The sequence below is a fragment of the Neopelma chrysocephalum genome, unplaced genomic scaffold (genome assembly GCF_003984885.1).
Source record: "Neopelma chrysocephalum unplaced genomic scaffold, ASM398488v2 Primary Assembly neopelma1_70, whole genome shotgun sequence".
Lineage (NCBI taxonomy): Eukaryota > Metazoa > Chordata > Aves > Passeriformes > Pipridae > Neopelma > Neopelma chrysocephalum.
Window position 1 is genome coordinate 2704607 of NW_020897730.1, and position 27058 is coordinate 2731664.

Sequence of the window (27058 nt, forward strand, 5' to 3'; positions counted from 1 at the left end):
CCTGATCATCCAGAATGGGAAAGCCACAATATCTGCTACTGAGATTTGAATTTAGCTCCTCTGGGACCACTCTAACTACCAGCACTCAGGGTACCTTACTGAATAGATCTCAATCTATATCTCTAACAAGACCAAGACTTTTTTAGGGGCAGAATAAGCTTTAAACACCTTCTACCTCATGGGTACTATGTCAGATGCAATACCAGCTATATGACTGCGTAACACTTTTCCTTCCCTACCTCTTCATCTTTACGTTCCTTCTTTCCTTCCCTTGCCTCCCACAAATTCAATTTTTTTGAAGAGATTTGATTGATTTATTCAAGAATTCCACATACACAGTGGTTTCTGGACTTCTGGTTGTGCTCTATTCTGGGCTCCCTGAACCAATAATTTTGGCAGCCAGCTGGCAGCAGATTCCAGCTCAAATTGTAAGACCTGGAGCCCAGGGCTCCTTCCCTAGCAAAGGCGTAGAGCCTTTTAATGTATAATTAACCATGATCTCATCCATCAAAAGCATATCTCAGTTTCTTTGTGTCATTTCTCCCCTGCCTTTCCTTAAATTTGTTTATCATTAAATCATTATCCCAGCATAAGCATAAACAGAAAAAAGCCCCATATTCATATCCACTTATTTACTGATGGACTGCCATAACTTAGTTTCGAAAGAAATTACATAATACATACTACAAATAATACATATTACTGTAGAGAAAATAATATATAAAAAAACAAAACAAAAGCAGTTTGCTGCATATCACATACATTCAAACACCAAAAGGTAACTCTGAAAAGCACAATGCAGGATACATAATCACCAAGCAGAGTTACAAAGCTGATCTATTGAAAAAAGGCAAAAGCTTTTATGGTAGTGGGCTTTTTAACTAACTTTCTATAAACAAAAAAGCCAATAGCATATTTTATTCAGGTGGCTTATGTGTCCCAAACTGTGCTACGTTAATCTCAACTGAGACAGTGTAAGAATATATTTTCTACAAGCACTTTGGAAAAAAATGTTGTAGATGTACTATTGATCTCAGGAGAAAACTAAATAGCCTGAAAAACACCTATCAGTATCATCTCTGTCAAATTAATATTCACAGTTGATTTAACCATCCCTGTATTTTTACAAGTATAACAAGGAATTTAGTTATATTTTTCTCATCAGTTCCATCTGCCAGCTGGTTGGTGAATTTATTGCAAGTTACTAATGAGAATAATCTCCATATGAGCAATTCCCACATGGAAGAAATGAGAAACATTGTCATCCTCACTTTCTGGAGAGAAAATCATTGTGTGGAAAAGGTGGAGAACTGTCCCCCCTACTTTTACCTCTCTGAACCGTAGGGAAAATGAAAAGTTACTTTTTAAGATCACAGGATCTACAACAGCCCAAGAGCATTCACATCAACATCTCCCACCATCCCTTGACTGCACTGTTAATGCAGGAGCTGCACTACAGGTAACCACCCAATTCCCATTCCTGCAAAAGCTGGTAACACAACACAGGTTTCACAGACAAAAGGAGGAAGGTGCAACACATGTCAAACTAGAAATAAAAGGAGGTCCAGGTCAGGCCAAGAAAACCCTTGGGGAGTTTTACTCTTGTGTAGACTTCTTTGTCCTCTGCTTTCCAACAGGAACAATTCATGATCCTGTATAAGGAAGCTTGTTCCCATAGGAGGAAGCCAGATATACAATGAGTTTGGAAAGAGGAATTAACCAACAACACTGTGGCTTCTGAAAGCATTAGTAGTCAAACCAAGGACACACAGGCCATTTTCACAGCTCCCTGTGCTTTTAACAAGCTCTCCTCTGCATTGCACACAAGAAGCCCACTCCATGATATGTTTATTTCCATGCCTGACCTTCTCTTTCTCATTTCTACCCCTGTGCACCCTAGTTCTTCACTCTTTTATTCAGGGTTCCTGTGGTTCTGACCTAACATAGACCTTTCCTGTCATCACACTTCCTGCTTAAATGTTTCAACCCTTTTCCCGATCTTTATCTTTCCAAAACGCATTATTAGATATTAAGAGCTTAGAATAGTGTTCTGCTGCTAGGTTAGGGATGAGTACCATCTTCTTTCCCCCTCCAGCTTCCCCAATTACTAGGGAGAGTTGCTAGAATTTATGTGTATGCTAGTGTTTAATAAGAAATCATGTCTTAATATATTATTAGATTAAAACATGAAAATTAACAGATAAATCTGTTTAAAATTGCTTAAGGAAAAATATTTCCATTAAAAATAACTGCACTTGACACAAAACACAAACAAGACAATAGTTGAGTATCCTTAGAAAACTGGCCCTCCCATTACTAATTCCATCCTGCCACTAATACTTCTCAGTACTGATGTGATGCCTAGAGTAAGACCAAACTGTTTGTCTTTGTACAGATAACTGTTCCTAATGTACTATTCCCAGTTATGACCCTGAGTAAAGGACAGTCCACCTCTCTACCTGTGCAGCACACTCCAGAATGAGCATGCAGAATGGAAAGTGGCATTCTGAGTCTTCTTGATTTAAGTAATGTTCCTCTCCCCTTGGAAAGAAATATAGAAAGGAATTTCATAATTATTAGAATATCTCAATCCCTTTGGGAATGACATTTTGTTAGACATACATGAATAGCATCTGATCTTGTAGGAGTAAACTGAAGTAATCCCACAATGGCAATTAAATCTAAATATCATTTTATTGATCTCAGAAATATAGTGCTTCTCAGCTGCTTAATAAAATTGGGATCATTAATAAAAGTAAATGAGTGCAGCAATGAAAAATGTGCTATATGAACCAATTTGCTCCTGAACTGATTCACGGAGATGATATCTGTGCACCAACAAAGCTTTTTAAATTAAAAAAAAAGTGCAGTTAATTGTAATTTGGTTTGACATGCATTTTTAATATTGGAACTCTATGTTTTATTTATTTTATAAAAATGCTTTTCACTTCATTCATTTGTTTGTTTTGCAGAGTGCATCTAACTTGGATAAAAATACAACCAAAGCTGAGAGCGCGTGGCTGTTCAGAATATGGTATGGCTTTGACCATAAGTATCCTTTGCTGTTATAAGCCATGCATTATAGTTGCATTACAAACATCACCTTCAAAATATTTAAGAATCAAAAATTATTATACTTTGAAAAACAAAAGCATAATCTATTTTAATGGGTTTAGTAAGGAGAAGAAATTGCGAGAGTCCAAAGCAACAGAAGGTCTAGAGAAGCCGGGCAATGTGGTGGTTGTACATTCCGGACTTAGGCTATGGCAGTGTGAACAAGTTAAGAAGCTCTGACCTACAATAGGTTTAAACAAATTAACCTTTTTAAATTCCTGGATAAAGCTAATCCAATTATTATTTAGATAGGGTGTAGATCCTCTGTTTGAGGAACCAGGAGGTTAGGGACAGAAGCCTCCAAATGGCTGCTGCCTGCCTGCATACTCACAAAGCAATGAGTATCCCAGAAAAATAAGATGACATTGGTTTATCCACACCTCTTACAGAGAAAGAGGCAACCATTGTGAAAGGTTCATAGGACTTCCCTGAAGCTCATACTTCCTATTCCCTGGATTCCTGAGCCTTTGTGCTTTTACTCACATTCCTACTGAGGTGGGTATGGTAGAGATCTTGAATATGGGTGTCTGATGCTTTATTCCAGAAAGTCTGGTTTCCATGTCTTTTACTTTTCATGAAAATATTTTAAGTGATTAAAGAACATCCTCCCTAAGCCAAGGCATTAGTCTGCCACTAATGCCTGTGCAAAAAACTACAATAGTAGCAACAGCTACTATTGTCATTTTAAACTGACTCTACCAAAGCTTTGCATACCTGTCAGTGAGATCCCCCAGCAACAATCATGCCCTAAGCCTTTAACAGAGATATACAGGGAATATAAGAGAAGCCAGCCTGCTAATTTCCACACATCCTGGCTCAGGAGCTGAACAGGCAAAGCCCTACCAGTACTGTCTCCGTTATCCAATAGCACATCTATTGGTCCCTCACCCTGCACTACTGAGCAGAGATTAATGTTCAGGCTGCATAGATATTTTTCTGATACCAGCTGCAGCAAACCAGGATGACATATTTCAGCTGATAAAATGTAACTCTTTGGGAATACAGCTTCCTTAGAGAGTTCAAGTGAAGTTATCCTTCAAAGAGACTTTTTATGGAAAAAACATCTTTTTGGTTAAAGATGAATATATTGCTCTAATTCATCTACCCAAGCAGTTTTAAAAGCCAAAAAGCACTTAGCATTAAAATGTTTCCCTAGGATAATTCTTCAAGAATACATAGAAATAGTAGGTGAATGTTGTATGAAGGGGGAAAATACTTTTAAATGTTAATGCTGAGTACCACCATAACTAGCTTTAACCACTCCTTTTTCACAAGGAATAGCCTGTGGTTGTGATATATCCATGGAAATATAAGTCAGAAAGAACAGAAAAATTTTTTTTCCTCTGAAGAAAAAAAAAAGAGAGAAATCAGAGAAAGAAAAAATGTGGAAAGCAGGAACATGAGGAACAGGACAGAAGCATGAGTTAAAAAAAAAACATGAAAGAGAACAAGGGTAGAGCTAGAAAACAAGGGACAGAGGCAGAAGAGGGAATGAGAAATAAATATGAAAAAGACAGACAGCAGTACATGTAAAATGAAGCCTGTAGAAGGCACCAGAAGCACTACTTCCCAGAGATTATCTGTATGGTAGAGATCTTGAATATAAGTGTCTGATGCTTTATTCTAGAAACTCTGGTTTCCATGTCTTTTGCATTTCAAGTAAATATTTTAAGTGATTTTAAAAACCAATATTCTTAAAAAGAACAAATTTATTCATGTCAATCTCTCCTCCACTTCAGTCATAATCTTTCTTTAGAATTCAGATGTTCAGAGATTATAGCTGTGCCATTATCCTAAAATATATTTTTATTAAAAATAATATTTCTACATTTTACTAATGCTGAAAATGTATGCCCACTAATGCTGTGACTCACAGCTCTAAGCATTTCTTTGGTATGACTATTTCTGAAAGACATTCTTTTCAGAGAGAGAGAAATTATCCACCCAAACTTTCTTCTGCCTTTCCCTGCCTAATGTTACAAAGCTGAGTTGCTAAATTTAGAGAAGTTGTCACGTAGCACAGTATTTATGCCCAATACAAGATTGCAGAGAGCATTATGATGAAGTTTTCAAAGAAAAGACACAGCAAACTAATAATCTATGTGGTTATATACATCGAAAGCATACAAGACTGACATTTCTATAGTTTGACATTTGCTCTTAGGCATTAACACAAATCTACCCACTCTTCTGGCAATAATATCTCTTATTCCTAGTTATTTCACCAAAGGAAAGCAAGAGGGAGGAAATACCACTAAGGAAATCAAAAAGTTGTGCTGTTCCTTGCTGTTCTTATGAATGATTTCCAATTAGTTCAGCGGTCTTGGGCAATGGCAACATGCCATGCTAGGGTAGAACTATACAAAAAAACCTGCAATTCTGTCTGAGTCAAATTTTATTTTTATTCTGAAAGAAACAGCAGGAGCCTGATTCAGAGCCAAATGGGTTCAATGAGGGTTGTTTTCTCTAAGCAGGTATCTTTGAATCTGGTATTGACACCTAGGAAAAACATATTGTTCTCTAAAATCTAGGCTAAGAAATGTTAATATTGGAATAATAAAAATGAAGAACAGATCATTTAATTACTTAGAGTTATCCTCTTGGATTTTCATCTCAATAATTGAAACAAGGAAAATGCAAAATAAAATACTTGTATCTGACAGTGGGCAAATTCCAGTGAATCCATTTCAGCTTCTTTGTTTTTACAGCTTAGGATGCGTTACACCATTTGAAGCCATAATATCCTACTTAAGGCTAGGAGGAAAACAAGGGAATAAACAAAGGTATTTCAAGAATTTATCAAGAAAAAAGACCTCACAGATTCATAATCCAGCACTATATACATGTCTTCATACTGTTGCGTTTTCTCAAGGCAGATGTAGACAATTTTAGTTAACGAATGAATAAGTAGGTAGAAATTTCATCCTGCAAGGGCAAGAATCTGTGTACATATGAGCAGAGCTCAGACAAATGGTGAGCAAAGGTGTCCCATTCCAGAGCAAAATTATAACTTTGCTCCCAGGCAGTAGCAATTTGCTGTTAACTCTGCTCAGTCCCAAACCTCTCTACTTGCTTAATCTAACGAATATCATTTGTTTTTGCTTGCCTAGTCCTAAGACATTGTATATCTGATAGGAGTTAGAATTCCTCCCCTACAAAAGCCTGTGTTCCAAGTTACAATCTACTGCTAAAAATTAAGGAAAATTCATGTAATAAAAATGTCTTCCAAACTACCTTCACCTGTTTTACCAGCTACTCTAGACTAAACTCCTGCAATCATTTCCAGCTTAATATGATCTTATACAAGGTTCTTTGTCCACTGAGGCTTTTTTCTCTCTCATAATTCATATAATTCTTGCTCTTGCTGACTGTTCTGTAGCATCAATCAGGAAGACAACTAAACTGTTCTCCCAGCTTCTCATGCTGTGTAGTGAGAGAAGAACAAAGGATGTGGGATTGCTGCACTAAAACACAAAAGTGAAAAAATAATTGAAAATGAAGATGAGAAAAGGAGAGCATAATATATGCACTAAGATGTTTCTATCCATAAATGTTCACCATCTTTATAAGGAGAAGCCTACACTATGTTGCAGGATATGTACTTTAATAGTACATGCTGAAACTTGCACTGAGAAAAAAATAGTTACTGCATAACAGGAAAACATGTGCAAGAATACAATGGAAGAAAGCAAGAAGGGGAGGAAGAGGGACAAAGGCCTCAAATTCATGGTAAGTCTCTTTGAATACTCTGTAAGCGCTAAATTGCAAGACACAGGTCTTGGACCCACCTGCAGCCAAGTCTGATCTTTTTTTTCTTGCACTGAGGTGAGGATGACATTGCACGTGGTGTATGTAGCCTTCCAAGACTAAACAGCATGACCAGAGCATGGTCACTGCCTATCTCTGGCATATGTGAGGGGCCAAAGAGGCAGGAGGGTTGTTGTTTGCTGGCTGGTAAGGGTGCAGTAAGTATTGCAGTGACAGGCCTACTGCACCCCTGTTCCAAGCTACCAAATAGCAATGCAGCTGTCCAACTTGCCCAGGGCTTTGCTTTGTGAGTGGCTCACACACACACTGCCACCAGTAGAGTAGGAGAAGGAGAGCTTTCTCCTTCTTTACAGATTTCTTTTCAATCTCAGGAACTAACATTCAGTTACACTGAATAGAAGCAGCGTCTGGGACGGAGTGAGACAATTCTCCATAAAACAACTTCTGAAAGTGTTTCTACTTGAACTGCAGTTATCCATCATTCAGATGCATACCTTTCAGGGTTGTTTTTTTTAGAGAGGCTGTTTATGTCCTTTGCACTTACCTGAAATCAATCAGCCAAAAGGAATTGCGTTATTTGTAGACTTCAAAAGTTTATCTGCCTTATCAGGGCACCTATCATTTTATTTCTCCTGTGCTTTGTACGTGGATAAAACAGACATAATGGCTGCCTATGGAGCACGATAAGTACTATTCCGTGCCTGTGAGAAAATGGAAAAGCCACTAAAAGCAAAAGTGCATTCTAGGGTGAACTGACAATCAAAGAAAAACCTCAGCATTTTGTGGTCTTCAGCTGAATTTTCCTTCTGGGCTGACTTGTCACTCTAATATCAGAGACAGACATCTTTGGAAGGGAAAGACAGGAAAGAGACTTTAAGCATGTATGTGCACACTATTTTCATTTACCTGCTGGAGAATTAAAAGTTTCTTAATTACCAATATTCTGATTTGTTATTCTTTTATCACTTCAGTGAAAATAGCAAGATAGCACACAATGTGTCCTGGTTTTGGACCAGAAGCTGATTTTGCTAGACAATTTTTAAACAGAGAAAAGAATCTTATCTCAGAGAGACTTCAGTCTAACCATAAATCAAAGAAGCATTAGATAACACAACGATTCAGGTCCCACACAAGCACTAATGCAGAACTGGCTGGCAGGACAGGTAGTCATCATAGCACAGATATGCCAATAAAGCCCAAGAATCGGTTTTGCAGGTGTTAAAAGCAGATCATGTTAAAAGCTGAGAGGAAAGCACAAATCTCAGTAAATGAATTATAGTGGATATCATAACATGAAGATGACAAAAGCAGCTGACGGTATCATAAGGCTTCCTCAAATACTGCAAACTCGAGCAGTACAGGGCAGGTCCCCTGAAGGTATTTTATCATTGGCAACAATTGCCTGAACTTGGTTCAAAGCTCATTTCAACAACACATTTTCAAGTACATGATCTAGAAAAACTCATTGTACTTTTCTCAGCAGAGATAATCAGTACAGCTGATTTGGTGCTATTTCATGACCCTTTCCAAGGACACGGGATTGTTGAAATTCTGCAAATTAACCTAATAAATAAACATGGCTAATCACAAACCAGAATAATAAGTGACCTCAGTTTATCCTTCATTCACATAAAGAAACCTGGATAAATAATTCTCAAATAATTCCACACTGAATATGCAAGTAAAATCACTGTCATTTCTAAAGTTTCTCTCATGTAAATACTATGAAAATCTCATTCATATCCAGGTGGTTTTTTTACAATGGAAAATTCCCAAACTTGACTTAAATGCAAGTATAAATGAAAAGTTAAAGTGTTAAATGAAAAATCTCTGGTTCTTTTACAATATTTGATATGTGATCCTTTTCACCCTTATGTTGCATGGAGATGCACATAATGATTATTCATGATCATTTCTTGATATATTTATCACAAAATATAAATTTTAAACCCACTCTTTCCCCACCATGATCCTGAAAGAAAGGAGCTTCAGGAATTTTGTTTCCACAAAACATAATCAAAAGGAAATAAAGTTTTTACTGTTTAGATCTTTCACTCTGACACTAAAATTCAGTATATTGCAGAAAGGACTGTTTACAGGTTCAAAAAAAAAGGGGGGAAAATGAAGTTAGGAAGAAAAGGAACTGACAAGGGAAAGAAACAGGAAGATCAGATTCTTTTTTATAATCTAATTTTAGCTCTTACAGATACATAAAATGATACAAAAGCTAAGTCTTTCTGGAATAGGACTTTTTTCACAAAGGTTTTACTTCACTGGTAACAAAGCCATTATATCAAATTTCTTTATTTCTTTAAAGCCTTCATAGTAGTATGCAGTGCTTTTGCCTTTAAAGGAAAAAATAAAGAGTCACATGGGAGAAACTTCGTGGGATTTAAAAAAAATCAATGTTCAAAATAATGGTTAAACAATGGAGGCATGTGACAAGTGGAGAAGGAGAGCATGTCATTATTGTTGCAGTGTGAGGAGCAGGGAAGCGCTTTTCTGTGAGCTGTTATCGGATCCTTGCTGTCATCCACAGGAGACGTGCTGGGCTTGGGTTTCTGTTCTTCGCATCAAATAGTCGTTGATTTTATAAGCATTTTGCACAGCACCTAAGGCAGAACCTGGCCTAGAGCTTATTGTGGACAATTCAGCGCAGAAATACCAGCTTTTTTATTTAACTTCCTGGCTCATTTGACATATTATACCTTTTGTGTATGCTGTTCAAGGGATTCTCTCAATCCTTCTAGTAACACATACCTCAACTGAATACAGAGACTTTTCACAGACTCTAGTTGTCTCAGGATAAATGCAAGGGTCTTTATGCAACTATATCACTTTCTTTCAGGTAATATATTAAATTGATTAAAATCTGCAATAGATAGAAACTACAAACCTCATCCCATATGGGATTCTAAAATTTAAGGTAGCACAACACATTTTAGTCTTTCCAGTACAAAACCACTCCAAAGCTTGTTTTAAAAGGAAAATATATAATTTAATATATTTCCAAAATGATTGTGAGGCTCATAAACTGCACAGGAGTGTGGCAGCCCACAAAGGAGGTGAGAAAGTCAAACAAAAATGTAGAGAAGTGGAACTGGAGCCTCTGAGGCCCTAAGAAACATGGCTTTGGCAGGGCTCTGGGCAGAGGCTGTTACGGTGTGCTCCACATGGTTTTACCACAACTAGAGGAGCAAAGGGGAAGGGGGCAGGATACAGGTAAAGTTTCTGTCTAAACACTGCTGAAAGTGACTTTTATTTCAGCAAATTGGCACTTTAAATACAGAGATAACATATCTGAAAAATTTTGATTGGCTATGACTAATATGTTTATGTTTTAGTGGCTGGCACTAAAGAAGCCCCTTTCTCTACATTGTCTACATTGCTACATAAAAAAAAAAAAAAAAAAAAACCAAAACAACAAAAAGCAAGCAAACAAACAAATAAATAACCCACTCTCCAGTTCTGCAGCTTGCTTCTACCTGCATAGCTGCCTGTTACAGTACCTGTCAAATCAAAATACAGAACTTGAAGGAGTTGGTCTAAAGCCTAGTGAAGTAAATGGACTCACAGTTTATTGCCTGAACAAATTATATCTGAAACCATCCTAGTATCTGATTTTACTGATAAGTATTATCATTCTGTATGACAATAGTTTATTTTACTTTATTTTTCCCTCCCATTCTCCCTTTATTATTCCAGCATACTGTAAGCTGACTGTACAAAGAAGCAGAAGCCTAGGCTTGTATTAGGCCACCCAAGCATGAAATTATAGTTTGTTGGCTGACAATACTTAAAAGCACCCAGGAGACCTAAGTATGATATAAGAGTACCGGAAACTTGTAGCGCAGATTTAATCAAGCATAGCTTAAAACCTTCTTTCAACTCTCTTATTATTTCCTTTACAGCCTTGTATGTGCAAAAAGTTATACTGCATTACATCTAAAGTGTTTTAAAATGTTCTTCTGAATGTTCCACTGTTGCCTCTCCAGTCACTCACCATATATTGGAATGCTTGGACGTGCACGCGGCACATGCTGCATATGTAACACCACCTATAAATGGCACTGCTTTTACAGCAGCAATTGTCACAGCAAGATATTACTAATTATAACATCACCTAGGCAAGAAATTGGTAACACTTCCTAGTAAGGGTCTGTTATTAATGTTAAATTGCAGTGGTATTCCGGTAAAAGCTGTGAGACTAAAGGAATTCAGTACAATTAATGTAACACCAGGCATGGCAAAGAGCACATTAATGATTTTCCATCAGAAAATATTGTTGAATTGAACACTTTTACAGAAAGCCAATATGTGGATGCAAACGCCATAACAATCAATGAGATCACAGAATGTGCTGAGTTGGAAGGGACCCACAAGGACCATCGAGTCCAGCTCCTGGCCTCGCACAGGACCATCCCCAAGAGTGTTGCAGTGCCTTCAAGTAGGGGTGGATGGGACCTTCAATGGAGGTCTTATGTGGAAGCTTAGTCTGTATTATTGACATCCTTCCCATTTTAGGTAGTTGCTCTGGAAAAAGCACTGTTGGTATCTTTAGTTTGTGTTGGCTATGATAGTTTCCAGTTTAGTTAAACTACTTTAGCACCCTAACACAGCACCACCAATAAGGCTGAGGCAAATGTGCAAATGTGAGAGGAAAAAAAAAATTTTTGCCTCCAATTTTAAGAACACTCTGGCAATCAGCAATTTAAAATAATGCAATTTTTGGCAGCACAGAAACTCAAGAGCCATTTTCTATTTTCTGATATTGAAATAGAAGCCTGATTCACTAGAACATGTGCAGCATCATGCATTCAAATAGACTGTAAATCAACCAATCTTGGTACCAGTTCTTAATCCAGCTCTTCTTCTCAAGGGGCTGCTAAGGAAAGGTGGAGAGGACAGATCAGAGGAATGAATACACTGATGTAGGGCTGACTACAAGTTTGCATGAGGTATTGCAGCAGATCATCACATCTTATGAGCTCACTTTAACTATTGTCAGAGGATGTAAAAGTCCCAAGACAAAGGCTGCTTTTCATCTTACTCTATCACACAAGCTTATTGAAGTGCATACTTAATTACATGAAGGAATAGAATGAGTATTTTGATCTGATTATTTTTGTCAATTTTTTTTAACTTGTGCTACTATAACCAATGAAAAACAGTTTTAATCTCTTAAATATTTATTTTAAAAATATTGCAAATGATGTCTTATTTATGCAGATGATTTTTACAGATTTTTTTATTTTGTTCTTCCATGTAATTATGTACTGAGGACAGTTGTGCTATAAATGGTAAAATCTCTCTCAAATTCTAAGTTCCTAGCCAGTGTTGATGGACTTGGAGTGTTTTGCTCTCTGTTCATTAGAAATTTACAGGGTGTGTTTTATTCAATCTGCCAAAAGCAACCTGGTGATTTTCTGAACTGATTCAGTAAATTGTTATTTATTATATTCCTATTAGGAAAACTTCTGCTTGGTAGTATCTATTTTAAAGAATAGAAAGCCCCAGCTTTGCAAAATCTCTTAGGTAGTTCAAGGGGAGGTTCCTTTCTTGTATCATTTTGTTGTTTGTACCTATGGTCTAAACTGGGCAGTTGTTACATGGATGTAACATCAGTAACTCCAGCACAGCCCATCAGCCTTGGTTTACACAGTGCAAGGGAGCTGTCCCTGCACACAACCTGTGCCTCAGACACGTCTTTGGCTTCAGGGTCTTCAGTCTCAGGTACTCAGGTAAAACAAAGCATCCCTACTCACATCTTCTGTTTCCCCAGGCTAGTGGGAAAGGAAGTTCCCTCCATTCTACGTTGACTTAAATTGGATTCCTTCCTTCCTTAAATTTTTCCTCAGCTGCTGCACTATCCTACATAGCCCTGGCCAGGAAACTGCTGATGCTTTCTCCTTCTCTGATCAGCCCTCAGGTGGGAAGGGGGAGCACAGCCTCAGAATACAGAAGCCTGATTTCCACTTTAACTGTTGACAGAACAACTAAAACCCGTTTGAGAAATTTTGGACAGTAACAATAAGCCCTAATATTTCCATTCTAATCATTAAGATAAGAAATGATAGACTCTTCTTTAATGGGAAAGCACAGAAATGGGTTTTACTCATAAAAAGACCAGTTTGATTTATTCAAAGGTTGAGTCCTCATTAAAGATAGAGAATAACACATGTCACAAATGGTTAAGGCCTTGAAATTCTTTGTGGATTATTCACTGAAATTTGCATTGCTACACAGCATGAACTATTTTTGGATTCTGCATAAATAGAATATCTAATATAGAATTACATTAAAATGAAATATGCAATAATGCAAGTACCCATAAAGTGCTTTTCATTTACTCCAGGCATCCAAAAGTTTCAACTGTATAAAAGATGATTACACTTGCTGCACAAATGACTGCATATCAGGTTCATTCACATGTAATTAAAAGTCAGATGTAAAAAATACATATGTACAGTCTGCTATACATAGTTAAACTGCTATGGATATTTTGTATCATGACAAGTATCAGTGGGAACTGGAGTGAATAAAGATTGTGATTGGTCTTTAGGGCTTTGTCCTTCTAGCTAAACTGGAGACTTACACTTAGTGTGATGCAGAAAATTCTATTTCTTAATGATCCATTAAAATGCAGATAAAGCAACTCTGGACCTGATTGGTCCACAAGTTGCTACACAAATTTAAAGAGGCAATATAAAAATACCATTTTTATGTTTAATTATATTTTATATTCAATTAAATAATACCTTAAATCTTAAAATACAAGAAAAATATTTTGAAAATATGTATGTATACCTACATATGCAGTCCATAATTGCATATAATTTTTTCAGCTGTCATTTCCTCCACTTTCCTTCTCACTTACACAACAGTGCAACCTCAGCAGCAGGATTCAAGAGAGAAAGCATGGCCTCAACTCAGGCTGGTCTCTATTTGCCTGCTAGAATATTCTTTTAGGAAATAAAGAGAGTTGATCCAAACCCTTCTGGGCTAAGAGGAAGCAAAAATCCTGATCTTTTACTTCCCAGATCAGTGCTTTAACACCTAGGCTATTATGTAAAGAAATGGCCAGTAACTCACCTGGCAGCTGAGAATTTTTTTGGTTGAATTCACTGCTGTCTCAATGAGTTAGGGATGGTACAAGGACAACTAACTTACCATGTCACTCTAGGAAATAAGGTAGAAATGAAATATTTCCACAACCCTCTCCAAATTACAGTGACACTAAGGCATCTACCACTTTGAAAACTCCCTTCCTAGCCCAGGTTGCTTCTTAGCATGCACATGGATATGATTAGGGACCTAAGGAGATTAGTGGCTAATAATACAGGTGATTTGTGGTTTATTCTTAACAGTGCAAAATGCCAACTGTGCTTTTTTTATTGGGCTATACATCTTCACCAATATTTCCAAGAACATAAAAGATAGCTGAAAATTACATTTTTATTTTTGCTTTTTACATAGCAATAAATACACCTACTTCTCTATGTTTTTGCTTTAGGCTTTGTTGCTACTGATTTAACAAGACAGCCATATATTTATGGTGATAGTTTTAGTTTTGCACATAGAAGATCCAGATCTTATTTTTTAAGCATAAATACATGGATGCTTCCATTATGGTGCAACTGCAAAATGAACATTATGTCTTGGATTGCTTTTTCAATATTCTTCTATCTACATATCCATCATTTGTACAGCACAGAACAATAATCTATTACCTATTTCAGTAATGACACACAATATTTTCCTAATATTAGACATGTCTGATCAAAATAAACACTACCCGGACCAAACCTTACTGCACTGAGCCTCAGCACACAGCAGTTGTGAGTGCACAACACCCTGCCCTTCACACGGGGGGGTTTACAGCAACACCCCTACAGAATCGGTGAGATCAAACCTGACACGAGGCATGAAAAAAAAGGTTTTGGAATGATTTCATGCACACAGTGACAGGTCCAATCAATGCAAATAAGCAAAAATGGCTGCACACTCCCTAGCAAGCAGGTGTGTGCTTGCTTTGCCCCCATAGGCAAGGTAACCACAATCTGAAGCTACGCTGCATATGAGAGCAGTGCCGAGCCTGCCGATGTCTCCTCAATGCAAATGTCAGGAACAGCTCAAGTAGTTATGGAGTGAAATACAGCTGGGAAGCTGTAAGCAAATAGCCATGGATCAGATTGGGTGGGAAGCCCAAGCAAATGCACCATAAATGCTTTCTTAATAGTTCCTCAGAAGATACATCTGGGATCTGCTCCCATATCCCTTCCTAGAAAGTTGTGCTGTTCCCTAAGGTGGGGAAGGGAGTTCCTACAGCAGAAGCTTCAGCAAGACCTTCTCCCCCACAAGCTCCCTCTGCACAGCTGGGGAGAAAGGCTGTATCCTTGTCACTACAGATAGATACTTTCTACTCAAACTTTCAGAGGTAAAAGAAAATTCAGATTCTGTAGAGCAGCTGATCAGCTACAAAGCAAATAGCTATGATTCAGTTTATCACAATAACAGAATGGGAATTAACATTAACAAGCTAATGTTTCATCTGATTGTGAGGGGAGTTTTATAATCTTGTTTCTAATTAATTTTGACAGATTGAATTAAAATCCTTATTTGCTTTGCATTTGGTGTGTATGGGGCCCTTCCAGACTTCTTCTTGTAAGATATGCTGTCAGCACCAGCCTTTGTGAGCCCTTTTTCTTCTGGACACTGGACAAGAGGACTAAGTCCTTATTTCCACTTGTTAAATGTTTTTGATTTATTAAGAGGTTTCTGTTTCTCAGCAAGGTTTTCCTGCCTTTTTTTTTCTTTTAGTTTTTCAGATATAGAAGTTTTCTTTTAACTTGAATATTATTGCATAAGCTCCCATTTTGACTCTGGAGCCCCCTCACTATATTCTTTTTTGAAAGCCTTCCTGTGTTAGTTCCAGCTGAAGTACCAGAGGAATAGGTCTCTCATCCTTCTCTGTACATGCTGTCAAAACACTTGGAAGAAACCCTTTTGAGCCATTTCAGCTGGAATTAACAAGAGAAGACTGATTTCCTAAGGTATGCGTTCCTTCTCCTGACAGAGTCAAGGAGACAGGCTGCTTCAGGAGACAAATGACTTTCCTTGCATTCTTTTCTCCTTCTGATGTATGAACAATTCTCATTACCATTAATTTGAATTCTAGTTGCTTACAGAGGTGGGTGTAAGCTCCTCAGCAATGAACATTTTTTAGAGCTACTGTGTGCAAAACTGGAACTATCAAACAATGCTCAAGACTAATTCTCAAGAGCTACAATCTGTCACAGTCAGGAGATTATTGGATTCCTGTGTTTCTGTACCCTGTGTCTTAATACCTACAGTTTTGATGACTGCTGCTAGAGCACAAAAATTTCAGGGAAGTGGAAGCAAAAGACAAGAGAGAAAAGTCTTCTAGCAACAAATTTCAAAGTAAATGATAAAGAGCTTGGAAAGTCAGAGGGTCCAGTGGTTCTGCAGAGAATTTCAGCTAGTCCCCTTAGACTATACATTAATTACATTTGTAAAATGCATGTTATCTGAGCACAGAGGTGACTTTTTTGTTCTGTGTTTATCCTGCCCATTTTGGGGTTTTTTTAGGCTACAGTTACACAAATTGTTGCAAAAATAGCATACAGGAAACATATATAGATGAACTATATGCAAAAATAGCACACACATCCACTGCCACCTTGTATTAGCATCAATAAAACAACAAACGACCCAACAAAAAAGTAAATCCAAAATAAGCCCTTTGGAATGAATGGAATTGATATGACTCCTGATATAACTTTGCTCTTGCTCCAAGTGCTAAACCCAGCACAGATGGATTCAGTTACTCTGCATTAGCACTGCTGTAACTGAGGGCAGCATTTGCCTTGGTGACTCCTTCCAGCTGTTTCATTGAGGTGGTAAGACCACCGTAAAGTCTTCAGAAAAAAACCATCGTAAGATGCTGTCCTTTTGATCATCCTACAGGGGTTTTTTGATTGATCTAAACCTATTGCATGTTAACCACTATTTAATAACACCATCTGAATAGAAGGAACGATATTTTGATGACCTACAATTAGTATTTTTAAAGATCCCCATAAACCAACAGGTATTACTTCCATAAATTCATAGTTTTTTATTTAACTCATCCGTTTTCTCAGTATTAGCTGGCATTTTTAGACTTTCAAGGTGCCTCCTGACTGATTTTAAGAGTTACATGCAAATCTTATCATACCTACACACAGTACACATTTTTTTTAAACTTCATGTATGTTAAACTACATGAATTAGATATATGTAAAAACTAAGAAAAACCCTTTTCATAAATATTAGTCATGCCCTATAAAATATAATAAAACTCCAAACTGAGTCATTCAAAACCCCTCCATTTACTGTGGAAGGCAACTTCCATAAGTACACACAGAGTCTACCATCGGTGTAATTATCCCACTCTTCCCCACGAGGACAAATCGCAGTGTTTTGAACTGATCTCTAAGGGCAGAAACATGGGATCACATATTTAAATGTAGCTCTCCTCCTTCTGCCTGAAAATTACAAGCCAGCAAACTTGTGATTCAGAAAAACCTGCTGTGGTATTTTCTCTAGTACCTGAAGAAATCTCCAGGGCAGAGAATTCTCTGCACTGGTTGGTTTTGTATGGCAAGAAAAGAAGTTCTACCCACTACTCTATTAACAAAACTGTCCCTTGGTAATTTGTGAAACTCTGAAGGAGCTGAAAACCTTGTCCTTCCTCCCCCTACAAAAGCACTGAGCTGTCCTCCATTTGCAACTCATTACTTCATTGGTGCACCACATTTAATAGCTTATATTTTGTTTAGAGACTTTTAAAAGATGTTCTTCAAGATTCAAGTGCAAGTCTCTCGAGGTTTCTCATTCTTCAGTTCAATATACCACCAGTGCGGCCACTGCTTAGCAAATTGTAAGCTGTATCAGCAACAGGCTGTGACTAACAGCCATTGGAGAAGGCAAATTGCAAACCCTGTGTGAATGGAAGCTTATTTTATGATTTTCACAAGCATTTGATAACGTCCTGTTTATGAAACTTCAGTTGCTCTTTACTCCTGACACATGAGAGCCCTTTCTGTATCTTACTAGATCTAGTGACTATGACAACTCCTGCCTGTTTGCTCCTAGCAGTGCAATGCCTGCCCTGACAACTGAGTCCATTCCCTAAGAACTGCTCCACCCTGAGCCGTGCTGCTCCTGCTGTTGTGCTGCCAGAGCCGGAGCGAGCTAATGGACCAGCAGCAGGAGCAGCCCGGGAAAGCCGCCGTTGCACCTCTGACAGCAGTACTAAGCACATCATTGGATCTAGAGGATAAGTGACAAATCAGAAGAATGAACTTTGGCATGTTGTAAACAAAACAATGTCCTGGCTCACAGAGCTGACAGCTCCTCAGACACTGAGGTGAGGTATGTCCTCAGTCCTGGGAGGCAAGAATGGGCAAAGGACTACGTGATTTATTTTAGAAGATGCACAGCAAGATCATTGCCTGCTGAGGGCACAGAGGAACATTTAAGGAAGAACAGAGTTACAGTTCACCCAGCCCCTTTTCCACTCTCTCTCAGCACAGCATATGCAGCCACAAACCCCAGCAGCTGTGCCCTGGGGCTGTGTGTCCCCAGGGGCAGCACCACCCCGCTCCCCAGAGCTGGGCTTCAGTAAACCCCACCTACTCCACTGGCAGGAAACAACTGAGCACTTAAAATGCTCAGACCACATCACTCCCACGGTAACTGTCCATATTCATTCTCCAGCACCACTGTGTGAGCCTGGAGTGGGCAAGAGAAACATTTTTTCATTTTTAACAAAATTAAAAATATGGATACATATGTATTTTTTTCTTTCAGCAATTTCTTGGTTTTCTTTACTCCAGTGTTTCCCTTGAAAAGCAACTGTTCCTTTTCTGTGCTTTCTCTTTCTATGGGAGTCCTTTTTCGAAGGTTGAAATCTCCCCCAAATACTTTAAATATTGGTCATGAATGGTTCCCACAGCATTGATTCTATGCCATGTGGCACCAGTAGATATCATCCACTCCTGAGAATGAATCACTTTCTGTAATGATTGGCATTTTCACCAATTAGCAATCCTTCCATGAGATGCACATGTCAAAACAGTATGCAAGTTTGTTTTCATGCTGCTGCTACATGTCTTAATTTGTTAATACTGCTTGAACATAAAACTTTAGAATACTGCTCAACTATTTATTTTTTTTACATTTAAAAATGGCTCTAATTTTAGGAGTCAAATTTCACAAAATATACAAAATATTCAAAAATGATAAATCAGAAAGCCCCTGACATTTTAAGAAGAGACTTAGGGAAACTTCTACTTAACTACCCATTTAACATAAGAGAGAGGTTTGCAAGTTAAAGGACCTTCAACTTCCATGCCAAGTTCTCAGAAGTTTCACAGTGTAACTTGACAACAGTTGTACAGGCCACAATCAGCACCACTGAAGTCATAGGGAGCTCTTAAATCTCTTTTATATATATATAAATTTGGCCCTTTTTTTGCCCAATTTTCGAACCAAAGGTCTGTACTGCATGTATCAATAAAGTCAGTCAGCAGAGGTCTCAATATTTATTCTTTCAAAATCACCAATAATATAAATATTACTGCTCCCTGCAGCTGAATAAACCTCAATACAAAGCCATTAAGGTACCAATTGCTGACCCAGATATCAATTTCTAGAGATGAAGTAACAATAAATTGCTCCTGCAACTTTTCTTTCAAAGACAATTCACACTTTTTATGAGGATGTTTTCTTTTCACAAGTTCTGGATATATGAGTACTTGCCAAGAGATAGGAAAAATGATTGTGGTGTGGTAGACAGTCTGGAGAGAAAAACTAGAATGTTTTAAAATGGTGAAAGGATAGAAAAGAGTAACTTCATACATCCCTATTTTGCTATCATTTTAGCTCTTCTCAAAACATTCTCATCAGATTTGGTGTTATGAGAGAAGCAAACCACAAAACTGCCAGTGAGCATTTCTTATGTATCAGTGCTGTCTGCAGGCAGGGTCGCTGTTCTTGCTACAAAAAAAGTAGGTTGATATTTAGAAGAAATAACAGAATAATAAGCATCTTTGAGAATTCTGCTTTTGTGCAGAAGTTTGCAATTGAAGAGAAACCAAAAAAAAACCAAAACCAAAACATTTCTTTCGGAAAGTTGAGAGTGATGAAAATGCCACAGTTACACAAGTGTAACTGCCACTGCATCAATGCAGGACTGAATGCTTCTATAAACACAAACACATATGCTGCTCCACTGAAAGAATGCTTTTTTTGTAATCCAGAGGAAAAAATAGAAGAGAAAAAAATTTCAGGAAAGTAATTGACATAATGAAGTAGGTGGAAGAAAAGCTCAGTGCTATCAGAATAGGTGGAAACATTTCCACTGACATCAGTGAAGTCAGGATTCCACTGCACCTCTATAAATGGATTGAAAGCTCTTTCCTTTGAATGCTGACTCATGTTGACAGTGAAGTATATTTTTAGTTACAACAAAAGGCAGTTTTCTAGCAGAAGAGTTTCTAAATAAAGGTCAAGTAAAACTGTACATAAGCTCAAGGTCAGGTTTAATATGGCCTTTTGGACACAAAAATGAGGAATAGTTTCCTGTTTGCAGCTAAAGAGTACAAATTTTGGAAGAAGTCTTCCTTGACCTACTTATATGTGGAAGCCTGATGGCTTCAGAGTACTTCCTACTGGGAAAAAAAAAATCTAATAGCATCTGTCCTTTCCAAAATGCACACATTTGCCAACATTAAAAGATTCATATTCTTATTTTCCTGTTCATCACAAAACAAAATACATTTTAATATTCTGCAAACAGATAACTAAAAATATATTGTTTCCCAAAAATTGACATAGTGATTTCATTTATAATTAACATAAATTGATGTTAGACTTTTCTCCAATCAATGGATTATCATACATTTTTCTTCTCACCCTTCTTCCCCTGTAAGGGAGAAGAACTTATATATGTGTTTTCTGAGGGAATGATTCACTGGTTTCTGCAGCTGGAGTGTCAACCTTGGCTAGTCTTGGAAAACCCAGATGAGCACATATGGTTACTTGAGGTGCCACACATTTCTTTCGCTTCAGCTCTGATCAGGGGATATTACTTTCCTTTGCAGTAACCTAATGTGGGGGAAAGCTTTAAAGTACCATAGACAGTAAGAAAGAGTAAAATGCACCGTAAGAAAAGGAGTAAAATGTACCTTCTTTCACTGTTCAGATAAATAAAAATATTAACGATGTTTTGCCTTTACTAGTTGAGAACTTTTTTAAAAAAGTGAAGCTCATGCAAAATGCTGCTCTTTGAGAATCATTTATCTCATATATCAAAATGTCACATAGAGTCTTCATAGATTAACTGAATAGATCCAAGCCCTGGTTCTTAACTAACATCCCTAGACTTAGAAGAAATTCTGAAAAGTTTGGCACAGTTTTTCTCATGTTAGTCTGCATTTCATAAAATTTTCTCTATTTTGCAATCTATTAATCTTATCCAAAAGCTATATGTTTACCAGTAGGGTAACATATTTATGTGACCTTCAGGTATCTTTATTGGAGGCTAAATTTACCTGCCTTATCTTGAAGTTTCTGGTGGGGCTCTGAATTTCCTGAAATATCATTATGAGAATTTCAGTGACATCTTCCTCATCTGCCCTTCTATTTGTCATATTTCTGTGAAGCAGCTCATACTGTCTGCCAGTCTAAAACAAGCAGCCACATGTAGCCTCGTGGAGAGTGGCTGAGGGCACTTGGTCTGTTCTGCTGGAGAAGAGGAGACTGAGGAGAGACCTCATTGCAGTTACAACTTCCTCATGAGAGGAAGAGGAGGGGCAGGCACTGATCTCTTCTCTGTGGTGACCAGTGACAGGACCCAAGGGAATGGCCTGAAGTTGTGTCAGGAGAGGTTTAGGTTGGATATTAGAAAGAGGTTCTTCACCCAGAGGGTGGTTGGGCACTGAACAGGCTCCCCAGGGCAGGGGTCACAGCACCAAGGCTGACAGAGCTCAAGAGGCATTTGGATGATACTCTCAGGCACATGGTGTGACTCCTGGGAATGGTCCCGTGCAGGGCCCGGGGTTGGACTCAATAATCCTTGTGGGTCCCTTCCAACTCAGCACACTCTCTGACCCTACCATTGTCAACGCTGATCTAGTAACATTTACCAACCAGATCAAGAAAACTTTCTTGAAGACAATCTTGTTTTTCTTTTAAGTTTCTTAAGGACACTGTGCCCTCACACCATACTGTGATGGCGTGTCTGTGCCTGCAGTAATATCTACCATATACAAAATAATTACTTTCTGTTACTTTAATAGGTGTGAAAAACATCTCATGATTCCTCAGAACAGAGGAAAATAAGTATTATCATTGCACATGAAGTATCAAGTAATCGTTTTCCATTCTAAGCACTTTTTCTTAAGATCTAAAACTAGTGTACTAACAATCTCTGTACTGAGTAGAAGTATTTGAATGTTCCTCACAGGAGCGCCAGAACGTGTCTCAGATACCGTTGAATTATATGATAAATGCATTATACAAGATAAAAATTTTATACTGCCTAATGCACAAGCTATTAAGTTCCTACTATTACATTTGATGCCTGGTAGTAAATCCAAGCTAGGATGAAAAATAAAATAGATCTTTGTGTTTAGTTGTATTGTAGTAACTGTCAAACAACACCAAGGAATTTTTTCTCACTAAAGAGTGTGCTTTCAGCAAAGCAGGACATGAACAAACATGTTTCAGGTTACAGCTAAAGAGTATGTTTAGATTCAAGAGCAGAAACTTGAATGTTTCCTGCAGTTCTTTGGAGAGATATCAAGGAGTGACATCAGTTCTTGTGTTTCTAAAAGCTAAAAAAAATTATAACTAATCCACAAAAACAACATCTATTCAAAACAATACAAGGACTTTGCAATGTAACCCACACACCTAATTCAATCATAATGTTCAGTTGACATAGAAAAGCATAAGCAAAAACATTAGAATCAAATTTCAGGCTTAGTAATCACAAAGGTCAAATGTAACACTTATTTTTAAAGTATTTGCGGGTTTAGATACAAAAAACAGTGGAAAAAACCAGAAAAATATTACTGATGTTGAGTTAAAATATATTATACTAAAGGGAGAAATTCTGAATATAATTCTGAAAGTCAAAAAAAAAAAAAAAAAGATTAGTTATTGCCTGTGTAATAAAAAGTCACAGGGAAAGAGAAAAATACCTGGAACAGAAGCCATAAAAAGGCAAAAGACTAGTGGGGAGGAGGTTCACTGGAGAGATTACAAGATGTTTGTTTTATCTGTGACTGACCAAAATGGTGACCTGCCAGTACACAGATTGCCTTACCTCAATTCAGCGGGGAAATGAGGAATATTGGATTAATCTATGTTTAACAGAGGGACCAGGGAAGGAAATGAGCCAGCTGTGCAGGTCCACCCCCTTCTCTGTGTGTTCCCACTGAAAGTCTCCCATGCCACCAGCTGTCTCTCCTTTCCTGCTTCTCTCAGTGGCTTGATCCACTTTGGATGATTGTCTTTCCATGCCCTGGTTGCTGGGGAGCACAGTTCTGAACAGAGCAGGCAGACCTATAGCTGGTAAAGGAATGATCTAAGAAGACTTATACATCTCATTTTGTTGATTAATTGGCAGAGCACTACTCCACCTCTTTAATGAGGTAGTAAGTAAGGCATGATTATTTCGCCTAATGTTTTAAAGTGACATTGGGATGACACAAAAATAGTCCTACAGCAGAACTGCCAAATGTGGGCAAAATCTAGTTATTTGCCTACCACTTTTTTCCCCTCAAAATACTCATTTAGCTCTGCTTTCTTTTGTATGCATTTGCTATGAATACTTTTCTTATTGACTCCAACAGCCTCTTTTCTTAGTGTCCAGCTTCAAACACAAAGAAGATACATCTGTCTGGATACTAAAAAGAAAAAAAGCAGTTGACACCTTGGAAAAAGATCCACTTTATTAGAAAATACTATGGCCCACACATCTGGCTCTTTCAGTGCAGGAAATCCTTAGCGTGACTTGACAATAATCTTCTGGATAAACACCTAAGCCTGCAGAAATCAGTGCATCTCAGCACTGGACCACACTGCATTTGAAAACAGAGAGGACCAACCCAAAGTTACAGAATAGCTGGCACTTTTTCATAGTAAATAGTCTTCTTGGCTAACTAGTGTAAATGAAAGTCCATAAAATATTTTCCCACTTTGCAGGCAGATCTCCTAACCAGATTTCCCAATTCTAATAATATTTAGATTTATTATGCTATTTCTCACTTTTCTATTTCCTCTTTAGTCTGTCACCCAAGGGTATCAATTACTTGTTGCTTTTTAGTATATACTGGCTTGATTTGCATACATGTCTCACATGAGATATTTCATATATTACTGTTTCTCTATGCAAATAATTTTCTCAAATGGCTGCAGTGCTGAGCTAAAATAATATGTATATATTATGCTCCTGATATATTTAGGGCTCTAATCTTGTTTCCTAAAGCTATAGCATGATTCATAGGATAAACCCAAGGGAACAAAACCGTTGGATTCAAGGACACACTTTCAGTATACCCAACTAAATCTACAAGGACGTGAGAAGCAGTACAGAGAGTTCTGATTTCCAGAAAAAGTGTCCAAAACAAGTTAGAAGTTTCCAAGGCTTTGCATATGCTGATAGTTATCAATTTAAATGGCAGACATGATACTCTTGATTTGTGAACTATTCCCAGACTCCACAAGGCAGAGAGAAGAATGGACTCTGAAGCCTGTCTGTGCCTCATGTGAGGAAAACTGAGGCTCAAGCCCTTGCCCAAATGGGTAAATAGTAATACTACTACTGCTGTTAGAGATGGGACACACAGAGATGTACCACAGAATGCCATGTGGTCCTGACTGTGATTCAACTTGTAACTCTGGGTCAGGCAAAGTAAATCTGAACAAAGACTTCCGAATGTGCTCCAGCCCCCTGGCCATTAGGTGTCTGGCGTTATGGGAGGAGGCATTACTTCCCAGAGAGAATATCTAAGAGGAGATTTCAGTTCAAGATCCCAAGATAGTGATCCACTGATGGCAGTGCCTGCCAGAACAGGGAGCTAAACAGGGAGAGGTACTTATGCTTTCCACCCACCTTCGGCATTTCATTTCTTTGTAGCTTCAGTGGATTTTCACTCATCTGGACTCTAAAACCTCTTTATGCCCAAGTCTTGTAACTATAGAACCCAAAGTTCACAATTCCAGCAGGCAGTTTGGGATCCTGGAGTTAGGTGGTGCAATACTGAGGGTTACAGCACCCAAATAACCCTAAAGCATCATTTTCAGCAATAGATTTCCCAAGGACTGTACAATACCCTCAGCAGATGTGGTTCTGTAGCTCCTGTGCACAACACATTACACCTACACAAATGAGCTGGGTCAGGGGCTTGGTGAGAAAATGGATTGTCAATAAGGACTATAAAGCTGCATCCCTTGACCTATTATGACAAAACACTATCATAACTACACCTAAGTGTTCATTAACATTTTTAAAATTATTACGTAGCTACCAACACACTTGGTTCACTGCTGATAACAAAACTTAGTTACTTCCTTCTGTTCTCAAAAGAGATGTTTGAGCCCAGGCAGTGGCACAAGGGTATTTCTGTTTCAGAACAAAGTCCTGCCCAATCACACTGGCTAGACAGGATAAGAGAAGAGGGAAGCAATCCATCTTTGCAGGACTCTATGTTGCACGAGTTTGCTATTTTTGTCTGGCAGTTTGGTTTATGTGACTGCTGGTCTGTTTGTGTTACTTGTGAAAAATCTCTCTTCCCCTGTTTTCAGCATTACCCCGTTAAATAGGCTGGAGAACTTACATCCAAACTTTATTCAAAGTCACGCTGCTCCATGGTGGTATTTCAAAACTGAATTTAAGTGGGGCAAAACCTTGAGTGGACACCTTTAAGCACCAGACATACAACAATTTATGATTGAATTACCTGATTTAAGTTTCAGTGGTACAGTTCTGAATATAAATGTGCCCAAAGCAAACAAATTAAGTAGCAAAAAAGTCTGAGCATTCGTGCAGTTCTTTGGAGAGATGCCAAAACTTAATAGCATGAACAGAATAAATAAACTTTATGGAAAAAAAAAAATCAATTTTTCAAAGGTAACATCTGTTCTGCACTGGCTCCTGGTGTGAACAGATTCCTCTGCACACACAAACGAGTAGGCTAATGGGATTCAGTGTACTCAAACACCCAATGCACGCTTTGTCTTCATCAAAAACTCTGATGTGAAAGGGACTCCAAAAGTTTCATTCTGAAACAAACAGAACAACTTTACTATTTTGCAAACTGTTTCATATGAATTGTTACATTAAGTCCTTAGAATCAAAACCTGAGAACATTTACTCAGAAATGTCAACAGGGAAAGGAATCTGAAAATCTGTTGGAGGCAAACTGGTAACCAGGGAGAAACATTTTTTAAATCCTGCCTTTTTGATACATTCCTGAGACTTCCTAAACACCAAAACTGTGCTGTGCTAGAAGTCATGTGATTGCTTTACCTCACACTATGTTTCATCAATTCAAATCAAATTTTCCACTAAGTATATGACACAACCTAGTTATATCAAATATAAAAGAGAAGGTGCATGAAACAGATTGCAAAAAGGATCTTTTATCTTTGTTTCTGAAGAAGTAGAAATCAATGTTTTAGCTGGACAGAAATTAAAGATTACGCTATGCACAAACACAGGTTACATTTTAAAATTATTAAATTTAAAGTTATTAAAATTAATACTTTCTTTACACATCATATGGATTATAAGGAAAGTGGTGGGTTTAGTATGTTGAATTCTTCTTCCATACTTGAAATTGCACTTTGGTTTAGTTTCTTTTCTACAAATTTATTCACTACTATGACTTTATAAAAGCCCTTTAATGCTTTCTTTTGTTCTTCCCCAGTATGGTTTTCATTGAATTTTGCTCATGATGTAAAGTTATAGTGCCCAGTAAACACAACCCTTGCTAGCAAATAAAATCATTAATTATTAACAGGAGCTGTCAGTTTGAGGACAGATATCTGGACATTATGTTATTCTAACATCTCTTGGGAGTTGGGCAGGTAGAGGGGAAAC

At 37.8% G+C, this 27058-nt stretch overlaps 1 protein-coding gene across 1 annotated transcript in view; it reads left to right on the forward strand.

Annotated features, from left to right (window-relative positions):
• SLC9A9 (solute carrier family 9 member A9) overlaps positions 1-27058 on the forward strand; it is a 184224-nt gene that overhangs the window by 137797 nt on the left and 19369 nt on the right. The window contains exon 14 of the mRNA XM_027686117.1: positions 2973-3052. Within this exon, the coding sequence (XP_027541918.1) occupies positions 2973-3052 (80 nt within the window). The remainder of the gene's footprint in view (positions 1-2972; positions 3053-27058) is intronic.